Source organism: Nicotiana tomentosiformis, chromosome 1, assembly GCF_000390325.3.
Source record: "Nicotiana tomentosiformis chromosome 1, ASM39032v3, whole genome shotgun sequence".
In the NCBI taxonomy this organism is placed as follows: domain Eukaryota; kingdom Viridiplantae; phylum Streptophyta; class Magnoliopsida; order Solanales; family Solanaceae; genus Nicotiana; species Nicotiana tomentosiformis.
This window is the reverse complement of record NC_090812.1, coordinates 150,684,193-150,698,740: the sequence shown is the minus strand read 5'-3', so window position 1 is coordinate 150,698,740 and position 14,548 is coordinate 150,684,193. Positions and strand designations below refer to the sequence as shown.

General features: G+C 36.5%; 1 protein-coding gene across 2 annotated transcripts; it reads left to right on the top strand.

Moving 5' to 3' along the window:
* Nucleotides 1-507: 507 nt before the first annotated feature.
* LOC104110704 (probable NAD kinase 1) lies at nucleotides 508-12,128 on the top strand. Of its 2 annotated transcripts, none has more exons than XM_070192416.1 (11): nucleotides 508-762; nucleotides 2,082-2,229; nucleotides 2,322-2,441; nucleotides 3,545-3,751; nucleotides 3,848-3,961; nucleotides 4,193-4,287; nucleotides 7,438-7,544; nucleotides 8,579-8,652; nucleotides 8,771-8,849; nucleotides 9,092-9,399; nucleotides 11,388-12,128. In XM_070192416.1, the coding sequence occupies exons 3-11, from the start codon at nucleotides 2,400-2,402 to the stop codon at nucleotides 11,694-11,696; spliced, it is 1,335 nt and encodes a 444-aa protein (XP_070048517.1). In that variant the 5' UTR covers nucleotides 508-762; nucleotides 2,082-2,229; nucleotides 2,322-2,399; the 3' UTR covers nucleotides 11,697-12,128. The 2 variants fall into 2 exon arrangements, with proteins under 2 accessions (XP_070048517.1, XP_009618540.1); XM_009620245.4 differs by having other exon boundaries at nucleotides 509-762; nucleotides 3,561-3,751.
* Nucleotides 12,129-14,548: the final 2,420 nt, after the last annotated feature.

Below are 14,548 nucleotides of genomic sequence, written 5' to 3'. Positions count from 1 at the left end.
CGATCTATTGGATTGTTACAATTAAGTATTTTGAATTTTTGTATCCTGAATTTTTAAGCTGTTAATTTGAAATTGAGGATTAATTGTCCTAAATTTCTGAATTGATAATTTAAAACTTTGGACGTAAGATTTGAATTTCTGAATATAATTTTCGAACTTTACATTCGTCTCGAAGTTTGAACACGATATCCTTAAGAGCCCTAGTCAAGATGAGTGAGCTCAATCTTGCTAATCCCAAAAAGTAACAATCAAAAAAGGTGTAAAATAATTCCCAATTAATAGGACTAGTAGAGCATCATGTATTAGTAAAGGTTAGTTGACCAAGCATGTGATTATAAGGACTGACAAACACATAAAATTTACAAATACAAAGGCAATAGTAAAATCTACTTGTCTCCCTTGACTTCCCACGCGTCTATATAGGTAGGTCCCACCATCTCTTCACCTGCTATTCCTTCTTGCCCAATTCCTCCCTAAACCCCACCCACCCCAAACTAACCCCCCACACCCCCAATCCTCACCAATACATTCTGATTTTCTCTCTACTATATATATGTGTGTTTTTCAACCTCCTTTCTTAACTGTTAAATCAAATTCCTCACCTGCTCTTCTTTTGAACCAGTAGAGAGAGAAAGTGATTTAGAGATAGAGATAGAGAGAGAGAGAGCTGTTTGGTGAAGTGTTGAGTTTTCATTTTTGCAACACACACACACACACACTATGAAACAGAGTCCTATGTCTTCAAGCAATCACACATCTAATGTAAGCTTCTTTTTTTTTTTTTTTTTTTTTTAATATCACAAGCTATTAATTCACTTCAATTTTGTTTCTTTTTGTTGAATTTAACTGAATTTCTAGTTCTATTGACTGGGAAATTGTTTCAGTTTAGCTCAATTGCTGATTAAATATAGAAAATAGTTGATCATTTTTGGTCAATTAGTTCGTAACTGTGTTTAGAGTGGACTTGAAATTCTTTTTGGATCATTTTAGCAGTTTAATTTCCCTTATTGATCATTTTTCTTATATATATGTTTTTTGGAAAATGGGCTGTTTGATTATAATGCCTTTGAGTCGGCTAATGCACTGGGGAATACACGTGAATATTTTGAAGTCAATAGCATATAGAACTGATTTCTAGTTGTCTCTTTTGAGTGAATTAGATTTTTTTTCTTTTGATGACGGTGGCGTTCAGCCAGCTTGCATGCATCTTGACTATTCCACCAGCCTGCTATCTCACACCATCACACGTACCAGGTGACTTTGCCTACCGAGGCTTAGGCAGATGCGAAGAAATGACCAGAGACCTCATGATTTTACTCCTACTTCATTGACCACTAAGCTGTACCGTTCGGTGTTTTTTTTTCCTTTCTTTTATATGGTGGGAGGGGGATGATTGACTCTTTTTTCCTTAAATTTGAATGGGTAGTTTAGGCATTTTCAAGCAATTTTAGTTGTTGCATCAAGCATTTGGATGATCAATTGAACTTTTGGCTCCTCCTAATTTTGGCTACTAAAGAATTGAGTAGTGTTAAAATGCATTCTAGAAAATTTCCGGTGAAAGTATTAGAGACCAAAGAGCCTTCCTATGCCATTTTTTACTTCAAAAGAACCTAATTTTTTTTTACTATCAAGTTTGAGAAATACAATATCCACATTGATTGTATACGGATTTGCAAAGGGTTTTTTTAGTAGTAATGGGAAGATATCCATTGTCTAACACTTTGGGTTGAATGCACTGGTATCATAGCCAAACTATAGTAATCCTGTAGTTTCATCCGCCAGTCCTTTCTCACCGTCTCAATGGCATTTTCTCGTGCTTCGTGCTTAATTTTTAGTTTGTTGAACCACTTTAATTTCCTTAAAGATTAAGCTCGTTGAGCCCCAAAAGAAAAAACATCTTTAGTATCTGTGTCGACCATAAAACTTGGTTACATGTGCAAAAGAGTGTTAGAGATGTATATTATTTTTTATTAAAGTTCTCAAATGGTTTGTGATGGCCGTGTTCAACTCCATTTACTACATATCTTTAATGTCTTTGGTTCTCTAACCATCCTGCAATACCTATGGCCACTTCTAAATAGGGAAATGCTAGCGTTTTACCACTGGAGAACGGCTTCAGCGATTCACTCTCTCTGTTGAATTCTGAGAAGGCTGTAGAAGAACTTAGTCAACAACCTCTTCTTCATGGGATTGATGATCATCTGATTGAGTTTGCCGAGGCTTTGAGAAGTATGATATGTTGTTACAATGATTAATTATTTGGCAATGTTTGGAAATTGCTACACTATATGATACAGATGTTTTACTCTTCAATTTATTAGCTGTTGCAAAAGCACTAAGACAAGCTGCCGAAGGAAAGGCTTCTGCACAAGCTGAAGCTGCTGAGTGGAAGCGTAAATATGAACTGGAGAGGTCACGTAATCTGCACTTGGAGAGAAAAGGTACTCTCCCAAAGAGGATTTTACATTACTATTTAGTACACTGTTTGCTGCAGCTGAAATTTATTTATGAGTTGTGCACTAGATCCATGTCTACTTAGTTTCTGTCATCTCAGGTGCCCAGACCTATCCTTTTTGAGTTAAGATCCACTAGTAATTGTTACCACATTTTGATGCCATTTCTCCACTCTCTGGTTTGTTTTCAAACAAACTCTGTTACTCTTATCCCTCTAGTTGAGGGATGACCAGCAATGGTTATAGTTAATAGCAAACGAGCCATGAATTATATTCTATAGTCCACTTTCAGAAATAAGATAAGTGGCATCATGAGGTATATAGTATCACATGTTTCAATTTGTAGGCGTAATGATTCCTCAATAGTTTGTTAAGGAATTGATTTTGCAATCCAGCTTTTACAAACACAGCCTACTTTATTTACTTAATTAGTTTAATGTCAAAATTTTCCCTGTCCTCTCTGCCTCACGTTTTCTCATTCTTGGACTTTTTTGCATCCCGATTTATCCATTTTTTTACTAGTCTATGTATTTTCATGATTTTTTTTGTTAAATTACATGAGTCGAGCAATCTTTATGTATATCTTCATTTTTCCAAAAAACTTTTGAAGATGTATGTATAACAGAGAGAGATAGTACCCCAAACACATGCTAAAAGATAGAGAAAGTTGCTTTCTTGCAAAATTAATACAATCTTAGGTATGCAATGATGATAGACAAAATCTTCCTAGTGCTGATTACTGAAATGCTTGTTTAGGCGTTCTAGCTGAATCCTCTATTTCTTAGTAAAAATAGAAGATCACAAGCATATATGGATGGGTTGGGAGCGACTTTAGGAGAGACATAGAGAATCAAAAGAGAGATGAATTTTAGAATAGAAGGGTAATTAGGTCATCTAATTAGTCACAACATCGAAACAAAGTGTGGTTGCAATAAGCTGGAGTGCAAAAATCAGTCCTCTCTATACAGTCATAAAGAATGTGGAAAACCATGCGGTTATAGTACATTCCTCTTTTTATCGTCCTTGAAGCACTAAACGCTTGTTATCTTTCATAGATTTTTAACAAAAAACTTTCTTTTTGGTAAAATAAGTTGGCTTCCACTGCAGTTTCATCAGAGGAGCATTTGATTGAGGATGGGCGAGTTGTACCCTTGACAAACCAAACTGTACTATCAGATGGCACACCAGAGCAATCTGAAAGGTGTTGTGGGGAGCACGGGATTTGCTCTCATGAAGTTCTTCGTGATGGAGAACGTGATTGTGATGCCAGAGTTGTTCCAAACAAGATGATCAGAAAGGTAAACCTATGCTGTTTCCACTGTAATAGTCCTTGTTGCTCATTTTATAATTTGTTCTCAAAATAATGCCTATTAATAAATCTTTTAATGAAACAGGCGTCATTCAAGTTGTCATGGTGCTGCAAAGGTGAGAAAAGTGATCAGAAAAAACATGATGTTGTCTCTTTTGAAAAGGGAAATATAACAACCGCAGAACGCAGCAGTAAACAGGTCTGCCCTATTTTCGGCCTTCAAGCTCCTGTCTTCTCAGTCTGACGTTTTCAGTCACGTCTCTTATAGTTTTCTTGTGTTGTTTGCCCATGATAACAGAACTTCAAATGAATACCACTGAGTCTTCTCTTTCCTGTTGCTTTAAAATTTAATTTCCGCTAAACAAACTTATCAATAGAGGGAAAAAACTTCATCTGAACAGACAATCATTTTTTTCCCTCTCTTTTCCAGATTTCTTTGAAGTGGGAATCTCCCCCACAGACGGTGCTTATATTGACAAAGCCAAATTCAACTGCTGTTAGAATGCTTTGTTCAGAAATGGTCAGGTAGAATATTAGAGTGCAGACATACTTTTTTTTTTTTTTGTGTTTTTGGTCTTATTGAGAAAACTGTGCTAGAATTCAATGGTAATGCATGTCTTTTTTGCTTCATTTTTATATGGTTTCTCCTTAGAGCTGGTCAAATGACTTCTTAATTGCTTCGATTTAATTTTGCAACTCAAGTATGTTCAAATCATGATTAGATTAATTGATCTTTAACAGCTTAAGTTTCAACTGAAGGTAGTTACATTAGTTAACATGTTAACAGCTGCCGGGTTTGAGTTTCCTCATCGTTGATCACCTACCTTCCCAATAGATTACATGATGGGCCACACAAAAAACAAATAAAAATTGTCGTCCTCTCTCGGGTAACTTATGCCTTTAAATCAGGTGAAACTACGTTATTTAAGATCTTGTTGTTCGTTAAGCTTTCTTTTCTGGGAATTCCCAAAGTAGTATCCTCATTTCATTCAATCAATCAATCGACGATGAATCCTAACTAGTTAGGGTTGGTTATATGAATCCTCTACCTCCATTGCACTTTATTTGGACATATTTCATTCCAATACTAGTTCTTTCCTGATTTAAGAGAAAGTTCTCAAAGTGATATCCTCATTTCCAAAACTAAAAATTTATTTCCAGATTTTACTGTCTCTTTTTTTTCTTTTTCGAAAGATGATTTTACTCCTTCCTTGGCAAGGCTGATTTTGTGCAGCTTAGTAGTTGATTCAGAATAGGCTTTGCAAGATTGCAAGATTGTCAGGTGACCCACTTTCTTAAATAGACTCCCCCCATGGGAAGGAATTTGCTTATATTTGTGCTAAGCATGGTGATGTGCAATGAAGCGAAAGAAAAAGAAGAAATATTTTCCTTTATATGGTAAAGCAGAAGCAAACCTTAATGGTTTTAGATTAGTTTTCTTGCATTATGTAAAATTTTGCAAGCTGCTTCTACATTTCAGGATATTTGGAATAGATTAGGTTCTGAGTCAAGGATAATTTGGTAATTTTCCTTTTGCAATAAGTCTTAAAAATTTAAGTAATATATCTTTAGGAAAGTCACCCCAAGAGCAAGGTGGGGAGTTCTTGGAGGGAGGGAGTCGAGGGTCTATCGGAAACAGCCTCTCTACCCCAGGGTAGGGGTAAGGTCTGCGTACACACTACCCTCCCCAGACCTCACTAGTGGAATTATACTGGGTTGTTGTTGTTGTTTTGTTGTATCTTTAGGAAAGTAATCCAGCATTTTTCTAATTGTGTATGGATCCTTTTTGCCTTAAACATCAAGGTCTTGAACTGCTAATGATTTAGTAGAAATCCTATAGGGTGTAATGGTTTCAGTTTAAAACAAAAGTAGAAATCCCAGTAGAGAAGGACTGCATGCAGCGTATAACTTACCTGTCTATTCTTTCAATCAAATGGTGGAGAATTATGATTTGTGTTGAAACTTTTGTTGCTTTTGTTGCTTTATGCAACCTTATTTTTTTTATCAGTGCTTAATGTAACCTTATTAAAGGAGCTTAACTAATTCTAGGTGGATTTCCTAGAACTACTCTTATTGTTCTCTCCTAAATCCTACTTACAGTTACCATTTATCAGACCTCAAAAGCATTGTGTTTGCTTCTTTTCTCCCTTCATATGCTTCAAATCATTATCCATACTTTGCCTATACCACAACCCTCCCAAGTCCCAAGTACTCTTCTACTGTTTTTTATCCACAAAGCCCTTCCACTCACTCCCCAATACTAGGTTAGAGACCCCCTCTCTTCCCATAACTTCTTTATCTTCTGCAAATATCAGGACATCTGTAGGATGATTTGGCTTCCTGAGATCCCTTTACATGTTTTGTTTCAAACCATGATATTCAGTGTTGGAAATATATGGTCATTGTCAGTAAACTTTATCATGATAGACCTTGACTAAAGGCATCATCTCCCATAGTTTTGTTTTTGGTAAATACATACAATCTTAGCGCTGGATATCATTCTCACTTTTTAGTGCTCATATTTTCCTTTCCTGGCCTTAGCAACATAGATAATGTTTGAAATATGGAAAAGAGCCATGGAGTTTCATCTTTTGGTTTGACATTTGGACATTGTACGCATTGCATTCCTTCCTGTGTCATCTTCATTATTCAGAATTACCTGACAATTAAAAGCAAACCTCAATTAGCAAGTACTTGCACTCTCAAAGCCAAAAAAGAACATTATGTAGTGACTATGTACAGTTGCATATTCAGAGAATGTCCGACTGATGCTGGATGGAGGGAGCACGTTAATGTAGTCATAGGGAACAATGCGCTGACCTGACGTTCTGCTAAGTTTAAGTCTTAAGAACCTCTAGAGTAGTTTCTTGAACAGGTCAGATTTATCATATTCTGTTTAGGGTATAGCTTACTGTTCTAGCTACTACATTTATATATTTCTTTCTTGTTCTACATTTTTCCTATTGTCACCTACTCACCTTAGAACAGTGATGTCTTGTACTTATCTTCCTTTATGAGCATATTTTTCTGTAACAAATCGGTGATAATTTCTTAAAATGCTTATGGGAATTGTCTCAATCAATGTGCTATGATTCAAGTTGGGTCAGAATCCTCTGTATCTATTCCATTCAGGTCCATTTCGCTTCAATACTAAATAACAATTGCATTGTCTGATATTAGATTTTTTTCATAGTTGAGCCGAATCCGCGTGAGCAGCTCATCTACAGACAGAGGCGGAGCTAGGAATTGAAGTGTGTGGGTTCTAAATTTTAAAATAAAACACTGCTTTCAGCGGGAATCGAACCCCCATCTTTCCCAACGAACCCACAACTCTTACCGTTGAACCAAGACACCTTTTGTTACTGGGTTTGGCAGTATATATTTATATAGATTTAGTAAATATTTCAATACAAATACAGGGTTCCGAAAAAAGTTACTGGGTTCGCCCGAACCCGCACCCACTACTGTAGCTCCGCCCCTGTCTTTAGAGCAATCTCAATGCGGTGTATAACTTTAGTTGCTTTTTATATTATATATCCTACGTGCATATTCTCTTTGGTCCTGGTTGGTTAGAAGTGATTGTTTGTGTTCCTTTGAATTCTTTTTTCAATCATTTAATCACTTGCATTGTGTTTGAAATTAATAGATGTTTTATCTATCCCTTCTCTTCTCCAGATGGCTAAAAGAGCAGAAAAGCTTAAATATTTTCGTTGAACCACGGGTGCGAACTGAACTTCTAACAGATTCATCATATTACCAGTTTGTACAAACTTGGGAAAATGGTGAGTGGTAAAACTTTTTCACTTCTACAAAGTAAGCTGAAAAGAAAAATATTTCTTTGATCATCACATTAACTTCTGTCATATGGACATATCTTTGATTCTTTGTTCATTAGATTTTGACCTCAGTTTATGCTCTAATAGTATGGATGACTTTACGTAAGGAAATTTTTGCTGATGATCTGATATCTTTTCGATAAACAGTGCAGCACTTGCATCCATTTTATTGTCTTTTTTTTTTTAATCTTACTGTACTATTATGCTATGTTATGTTTGTTCTCCCGCTGCTTTTTGGTGTACTCCTTGTATACGGGGCATGCTTTGCCCTTTTAATAAATTTATTACCTTATCTAACAAAAAGGTTGTTCTCCAGCAGAATGAGAAGCAACTATTTCCTAGTAAACCTCTTGTGCTTGTATTTGAAAGTTTTCAAGTTTTATCTGCAATAAAAAGTAAATTTTGGAGCATGTCATTTCAATATAACATCTCCATATATGTAAGGACTAATTTTAGTGTTGAAAAGATAGGATATCACTTTTTCATAACCAAGAAAATTAACTCTTGCATTTTGAGAGATATGCTTCAACCTGCATGACTACTGTACTGTTTCTTGCACTGGTTGATCCCATATCATCTCTAACTTGTAGTGAGCCAGGGATAGTCAAATTATAATTTTATCTTACCCTAGCATTTGAAGCTCAAATTGGTATCAATTGATAGTGTCAAACAACCAATTGATATGACCAGTATTTGAGGAAGAATGCTACAGCTTCTATATCTTACTTTGTGCAAGTGTTGATTAAATGTTCTGCCTTGTGGATAACAAATGATCCTAAAGAAGGAATTACCCTGCTTTTTAGATATATGTCAGCAATTTAGAGAATGTCTTTTCATTTCCCCCTCTGAAGCAACTTGAGTACAAACGAGCACATGTAATCTCCATACTTGTTGTAGATGAGAAACTTAAAATAGTGATGCTGTTTATCTGTTATCAGTATGAACAATGTAATGCTAAAGCAATTTTTTGTTTGTCGCAGACAATGAAGTTCTGCGCCTCCACACAAAAGTTGATGTTGTTGTAACTCTTGGTGGGGATGGAACCGTCCTTTGGGTATGCATGTTAATTTTGTCTTTTTGGACTAGAAGTTTGTGGTTTATCTTCTACCATGTGGTCTGATCAATGCTTCATATGTACACGTTTATTAATTGCAACATGTTTCATATTGTAGGCAGCGAATATGTTCAAAGGGCCAGTTCCTCCTGTTGTTCCATTTTCTTTAGGCTCTCTTGGCTTCATGACCCCTTTTTGTATCCTTTTCTTTTGACGAAACCTTCTTTTTCATACATGTGGTATACTATTTCTTTTTTAATGAAGTTCAGTGAAAAGGTATAATTTGGCCACTCTAATTACTTCATTACATGGCAATTGAAAGAAATGACAGTACACCTTCTATCAATATAGACCGGACTATAAAATATATAACACATAATACGGTAGCTTTGCATTGGCGTGATTATTACTTTTCTCTGGTTACCTTTAACATTTCCAGATAGTGAGCATTACAAGGAATATCTTGATTCAATTCTTCGTGGTCCCATAAGCATCACACTAAGGCATCGTCTCCAGTGCCACGTCATAAGAGATGCAGCTAAAAGTGATCTGGAGACTGAAGAGCCCATACTTGTTCTCAACGAAGTCACAATTGACCGTGGGATTTCATCGTTTCTGTCAAATCTTGAGTGCTATTGCGATAATTCTTTTGTTACCTGCGTACAAGGGGATGGTTTGATTCTATCGACAACATCTGGAAGCACTGCATATTCTCTTGCAGCTGGAGGGTCAATGGTCCATCCTCAGGTACATCCTATCATAGTCATCACTTGTGTATTGTTCTATACTATTATCTCATGCTGGCATGGTTTGGTTTAATGAAATACTTCTGGTGAGCATTTATTATAGATGTTATAAGTTATTGAGGGTCTGGCAGTTATTCTACTGCAACTTAAAACTTCAGGACAAATTACAGCACTTGCTGATTTATGTTCTTCCTCAACTTGCAGATGTAGCTATTTGTAGTAATGCAAAATTATACGTTATGATTGTGGGTTGAATTTTTGAAGCTCTTGAATGAGCACAAAGCCTTTTCCAAAATATAGTTAGCCATAAATCTGTCTATTTATTAGATTTTAAGAATTTGCCGGATTACTATAAACCAGAAGGCTAAGCGGCAAAAGACACATATTTAACCATTTCTAGTGTCTTCCTTTTAGAGTTCCACAGAAAATTTGCATTCAAAAGTGAGCAACTTACCTCAATGTGCAACTTTCCTTAAAAGAATACTTTTATAAAAAATTCATCCAATGCAGGATCGTACTTATATGGTTTAGTCAAAGAGGACAAAATATGGGCGGTAACTGATGGTGTACTTCCCTTACAATGTTAGACTTGATTCTAATTTTTCTTGATGTTTCTTTTAGTAATCTATTTGTAATTTCATAGCCTCTCTTTTCTCTCTGTTTTCAGTAATCAACTTTTAAGCAATTCAAATATTCTTTAATATGGTGAGTAATAGATCTATGCATCTCATTGACAGAGTACTGGATATGCCTCTGTACTAGCTATTCGTCGTCATTTAAAACAGAAGTTTTTGACATGAATGCTGGGAGGTATCCTTAAGCTGTTTTTAACATATTTGTATATTTATAATAAAGTACACAAAGGGTGTGTAGTCCCGCATAATTACTAGAGAAATAAAGAGACAACAAACGCCGAATCCCTTGTCTTCTCACAAGGATTCTAAAACATCAAAAACAAATTCAGGATCTTCTAAAAATTCTTGTTTACACCAAAAATAGAACAAGACTAGGCATTTCATTTTCAGCTTCTGGATGTTACTGGACTTGTTTTCAAAAATAGATTAAGGTATTCGTAAGCTTTCCTTTTCATCACTTGGCGAAATGGGCTTAACTCGGGTCTCAGCAGTTTAGGTTTCTTCCAATATGCCTTTAAGTTGCTCCATTATCCCGACACCTATGACGGAATGTGCTTGTAACGACCATCTTATTATAGCTAGGAAATCTGGCTCGCTGTAGTATTGGAAAGACCAAAATCCCCCACAAAATTTGTAAGAAGAAATAGAGTGGCCTTAGCAAGAGCAAAATTTTGAATTCTATGACCTTTTGAGCTAAAGATGTGTGCTCTGTGTTGTTGTTGCCAAGCCCAAGGAGATAGCTTCGTTAAAATACTTCAGCTCTAGTATGATCACTTCAAATACAAAGCCCTAGAAGTAAACCTCTTATAGTATTTAGATTAACCTTTAGTTTAGAATGATTGTCACTTTTTCTAGTTCCTGACCATTGTTCCTAAAGAAAGAAAGGTGCCTCCTTTCCAGTTTTTATTTACTCCTTACCCCCCACCGAACAAAAAACTGCAGCACTGCATTTTTGTTTTGAAGAAAAGACGGAAAGAATATTTTCTGTTAACGGTTTCCCAAGTCAGAGAATTTCAAGAGTACAATGAAGCCAAAGCCATGCTTCTTCATCAACAGCTTTGTTTTTTAACTACGACTGTAAGTTCAATATTGGAAACCAGTTGGCATATTAACATGTTGCGAACTATTAATTCATGCTTTGGGATTTGAATATTTGATGGATGTCGATAGAGTTCTGCTTCCGTATATAGTATTTCATTTCAAAATTATTTCCACCCACCTGTTACTAACTGGAATCGGAATTGCAATTATCGCAATCATGTTGCAATACGCTCTGCAATTGCTGTCTCATCCATTTGATGTCTTTGAGTTTATCATAAACTTAGCAACTTTAGTGTTCTTAATCAAATTGCAGGTACCTGGCATCCTCTTTACACCTATCTGCCCACATTCTTTATCATTTCGTCCTCTTATTTTGCCTGAGCATGTGACAATCCGAGTACAAGTACCTTTCAATAGCAGAGGTCATGCATGGGCTTCATTTGATGGGAAGGACCGGAAAAAGTTGGCACCAGGAGATGCACTTGTTTGTAGTATGGCTCCTTGGCCAGTGCCAACTGCATGTCAATCTGATTCGACAAGTGACTTTCTACGTAGCATTCATGAAGGTCTTCACTGGAATTTAAGGAAGACACAGTCTTTCGATGGCCCTCGGGAGACATGATCTTTACTAACAATTTAATCTGGCAAGGAAATGACAAGTTTCCAAAATCCACCTCGTGCTGAAGTGAGCATCAAGATATCCTTGTCAGCTATCGCAGAGGGATTCGCGATCTGTATACGCTTATACATGCAACATAGAATTTAACTTTGAGAATCATGAGTCTCAACATTAGGTGGTTTATATATTTATTGTTGTTTGTAACTTAGACATAACAATAAGAATAGAGAAGGAAGTTTGTATCATTTTGTACAGTTCTACTTATATCATACCTCTTGCCCTGGTTTACAAGGGAAGCCAAGCTTTGGGTTCTTGCTTCAAAAGTATTGAAACACTGCTTGAAGCAATTGAGAGGAACTGAGGAAGTGGGAAAATGTATATTTGGAGTTCTGTGCTTTTGGTTCATCTAATAATGTAACCTTTTTTGGTTCTAAATATCCAATTCATATTATAACTGTTGGCTTGTGTGTGGCAAATCAAAATGTTCATAAGCAAATGAGCAACTAAAACTTACAAAAAGTAGAAAGAAAGGCTTTCTGGTGTCTCTCTCTCTACCTGTTGTTCTGTAGAGATATTTGGAGAGAAGATTACAAAATGTAAAGAATAAGTAAAGCAAACTACATAGCTCCTGTTATCAAAGTTGAGCATAATACTCAACAATGATAGTACATAATGAATTATGACATGACTAAGCATTATATCTATGAAAACTAGCCAAATAATACTCTCAAAGCTGCCTTCAAAGTGAATTATCCACGCATTGCATTCTTGTCCATCTTGTGTATGCAGATCCAGTAATAACCAACCAAGACTTCCTCTAGATACATAATATACGAGAGAATACCAGGATATCCGTAAAGCAAAGTCAAACCACACGCAAATGTTGTTGTCTTTACTGTCCAGCCTAGTTGTGCATATTTGAGTTTGTACTTTTTGCTCCTTATTCCGTGTGTCTTCCAGCTGAAATTTGCTTGTATTTTAGCATGAAACCATTCCTCTGAAGTTGTGTTAATAGAAATCAATTGGCATCTACTCCGAAATGGCTCCTTTGCATCCAAGTTGCCTTTCTCCAAACGTCCACCCATTGAGTGCCCATTTTTATCAGAATTCTAGGCAATGTTTCCTTGATATATGCCTTCACATGTAATGAATCTTTCAATGCTATGGCATCTCTAATATACAGATTAGGGACTGAAGTGCTAGGGTGTTGGATGTCAATGAATTGCCTTCTGCAATTGAAGGCCAATATAGCACTGTCCAACCCTAGCATCTTCAGCAAACTCCATGCTTCCATGCTCGTACTTACCCTTGATACACCTTCAAGAAATGAGCACTAAGTGCTAATACCACCCATTGAATTTGTATGAAGGGATAAGGCACGAATACAATAACTTTTTCCTGCAAAAACGAACACATTGTTAGTGAAAAAATTAACCACCAAGCTCTCCGCCATATGGATTTGAGAATGGTGATCGTGTTTGCTACCCAAAGCCTTCTCCAGCACCATTGCACTTTGTTCCTCCTCATCTCCTAACTCCATGTATTTTAACTCCTGGCAACCTTTATCCGAAGATATGGACATTGTAATTTATCACTATTCATGATCCTTCTACCTTGTGCCTCCAATTGATCAAAACAGTGTGCGTCAATGTAGCCATTATCAAGGGAATAATTAGCTAAGTAATCAGCCAACCTATTACCCTCTCTCATGATATATATGTGAGACCCTAACATTACACCTCTCCATAATGCCCTTGATATCCTCAATATACTCAGCCACTGACCAAAGCGTAATCCATGTACCATCCACCACATTCTTCAATAACATGGAGTCATTTTGCACCAAGACCTGTGTGTATCCATTACACAATGCCTTAATGCCTCTAGTATAGCAAATGCTTCAGCCTCAGTATTAGTAGCCTCCTGTATTTCCTTACCCGGTGCAAACCTGACATCTCCTCTCCATCCCTTACTACAAACCCTATTGAGCTCCTACTTGGGTTAACCATTGATGCCTCATCTGTATTGACTTTTATCCAACATTGAGCAGGAAATTCCCACACCACTTTAGTCACCTTCAATCGTGGAGTATAACCCTCCAGCAATTGCAATAAATCTGGCCATTTGTGTAGCATATTTTGTAACCTTGGCTTTCTTACTTTGACCAATGCTTGCAGTGTAGATGATACCTGATAGATCACTCTGCTAATTGAATCAATTTCCCCATGTTTATAGTTATTTCTTCTCTTCCAAAGCTCCCACAAAATTATAGTAGGTAGTGCCTAAAAAATAGGTTTAAGTCTTGGCACAACCTGGGCAGTCCAACATTTAGTTATTGCCTGATGCAATGATAAGCCCTCCATTGATATCCCTGCATTTGAGAGAAAGTAATACCATACAATATGAGCTGCATAGGATCTATAGAACACACGAACCAAGGTTTCCTTATCTGGATTGAGACAACACCAACACCTAGATGGCATAAACTAACCCAGCCTCCTAAAGTGATCATCAAGTGGCAACCTGGCTTTTCAAACCTTCCACTTGAAGAAAGCAATCTTAAAAGGCAATCCTTTCACCCCACATATTTTTATATGCAATACGAAGGCCTCTTCTCCTCCTAATGTATTCCCAAGCAGATTTAACAGTGAAATTACCCCTAGCATCCAACATCCAGAAAGGTCTATCAAGGTATTCATTCAAAATTGGAGGTTTAACATTCTCAATAACATGTAGTGCTAGATCATGAGGAAGAATGTCCATCATTCTATCTTCATCCCAAGTTCCCTCATCTACTATATCATACACATTATGGATAGATTCATCACTATAGAAATTCTGTGGAGTAATGAAAT